Genomic DNA, 2,156 nt, shown 5'->3' on the forward strand with positions numbered 1-2,156 from the left:
AATCGAACGCCGCTCAAATCTCGAGAAATCAGCATCAATAAATAAGTTAAGATGTTTTGATTCGGTGATTGACGAAATGAAAGTGACGAAAGGAAGAACGAATGAAAGAAAGAATAAATGAAAGAAAGAAAGAGAAAAAAAAAAAAAGAAAAAAGACAAATGATCGATCCGGTTCGGAAGTTCGTTACTCAAAAAACGGTTAATCTATTTGGCCGAGTGCTTCCAGTCAAGATTCTTCGAAGAAAATTCTTTCCGCTCTAGTTCAACCGTACAAGTATCGTTACTTTTGTCACGTGTATATTTCCCCCCCTCCCTTCCCCCTTTCCTAATCATATCATTGGGTTGAACGAAAGGAAAGAGAATACGATATCGAATGGTCGTCCGACCGATAAACCAAGTCTTTGCACCCTACACCCTTCATACCGCATATTCTCGATTCTTTGTTTAATATTGCTCCTACTTATAACCGACGCGAGGGAGTGTGTCCTATAGAGCTATATTCGCGGGTGGGTTGACGATTCGTTGAGCGTTCACGAGACCACACTCCGCGACGGTTTCGCGTTATTGTTGTTGGTGGACGCTGTACTGCTCGTGGACCTACTGTCACTTTGAGCGAACAGAACACCTTGATACATCACTCCGTTCAACTCCATACTGACTACTAAGGAATTGTCACCGTTCCTCCCATCACCTGGAAAGTCAAAGAATCTCGTCATTGCGCTGAAAAAGAGAGGAAGAGAGAGAGAGAGAGAGATTTATCTTCGATTTATCTTACCTCTATTTGAAATTTTAATGTGCGTGCCCAGAGTGGGTGGGGCGTTCTTCTCGGGCGGACTGTCCTCATCCGAGAGTAACCTTTTAGCGGGAGGAGGTCCAGGTGCGACAGTCAGTTCCGTATCCCTCTTGACTTGCATACTACCACCCGAAGATGGTGAACTTTGCCTCGCCGGTGAGGATACAGGCGATGACCTGTGAAAAAAGAACTCGCGACTTGTTTTCGAAGAAAACGTTAAAAGAAAAAAAAAAAGAAATAAATAAAAGAAAACGGAGAGGAATAAGTTGAGTAAGCTTACCTGAGCCCAAGATCAAGAGCTTCTCTCTGAGGTTCAGGGCTGGAGGCCGGAGGTAGCGGGGAATGAGACGTTTGAGGCGATATAGGTGGTTGGTGTCCCACTCCTGGATACAAGGTGTTGTTGTTGTACATGTTCCACAAGGTCAATCGAGACATTTCGAGGGCGCTGAACGCCCCGTCTCTCGAGGGCGTCGAGGACGGGGGAGAGGCGCTTCCCGGCCGGTGCCCCATCGGTGGCGGTGTACCGCTTCTCAACTCCTTATTCAACAATTTTACGTACTCCACCATGCGTGCTTCGAATTCGGACGGCGCCATTCCGGGTATGGGGCCTAGGGCAACAGTTCAGAGAACGTGGAGGCCAATTCGACGTATTCGAACATATTCTCGATCTCAAGAGCGGTTGAATGGCCGTTCGCCATTCAATGTTAATGGTAGAAGGGAGAATTAAAAGGGAACCGTCCCTGACAGTTCTAGAAGGGAGCACTTGGTAATCGAAGAAATTGGCGCAGCGTCGACAAATCGTGTCTGTGGACCCCCCCGCTCGTTCTCGACGTCTCGACAAATGACTTATCCAAATTGCGGTTTTCGCTACTTGTCTGTCCGCGCTGCGCATATACGCCTCTCCCCTCCCCTCGCCTCGCCTCAACCTTCCACTATTGTTCTCGTCCGACGAGGAGGGACGTTTTATCGAGGCGAAGAGCGGCGTAGAGTATTGCGTAGAGTTGGTGGAAATGGAAATCGGAGGGGCGGCGCGAACGCGAGCGAGAAGGGTGATGGCGGTGGTGGTGGTGGTGGTGGTGGTGGTAGGGGAGCGAAATTGGTGCGATGTCGGGTGAAAGGGTGGCGAAACGATGGTGGGTACAGTAGAAGGAGGAAGAAAGGGGTAGGGAAGTAGGAATGCTCGTTAGCGAGAGTCATCCGTTAACGCCTGTCTCCCGGAGGATCGTATAATCAATTACGGCTCCTTCGCTCTCGCATCATCATCTCCGGGGAGGCCTGGAACCCTAACTACCGATTTAAAATAAACCCACTACTCCCCTCCCCCCTATCATCTCTCTCCCCCGCCCGCGCCTGTCTCGCTCCC

General features: G+C 49.4%; 1 protein-coding gene across 1 annotated transcript in view; it reads right to left on the reverse strand.

Moving 5' to 3' along the window:
• Nucleotides 1-2,156, reverse strand: part of LOC102675740 (AT-rich interactive domain-containing protein 3C) — a gene marked incomplete at its 5' end in the record, with an annotated part of 57,166 nt that overhangs the window by 1,710 nt on the left and 53,300 nt on the right. Inside the window, 3 exons of the mRNA XM_031512549.1 lie at nucleotides 480-691; nucleotides 776-990; nucleotides 1,074-1,401. Of these exons, the coding sequence (XP_031368409.1) occupies nucleotides 531-691; nucleotides 776-990; nucleotides 1,074-1,401 (704 nt within the window). The remainder of the gene's footprint in view (nucleotides 1-479; nucleotides 692-775; nucleotides 991-1,073; nucleotides 1,402-2,156) is intronic.

This window comes from Apis dorsata, unplaced genomic scaffold (assembly GCF_000469605.1).
Source record: "Apis dorsata unplaced genomic scaffold, Apis dorsata 1.3 scaffold_468, whole genome shotgun sequence".
Lineage (NCBI taxonomy): Eukaryota > Metazoa > Arthropoda > Insecta > Hymenoptera > Apidae > Apis > Apis dorsata.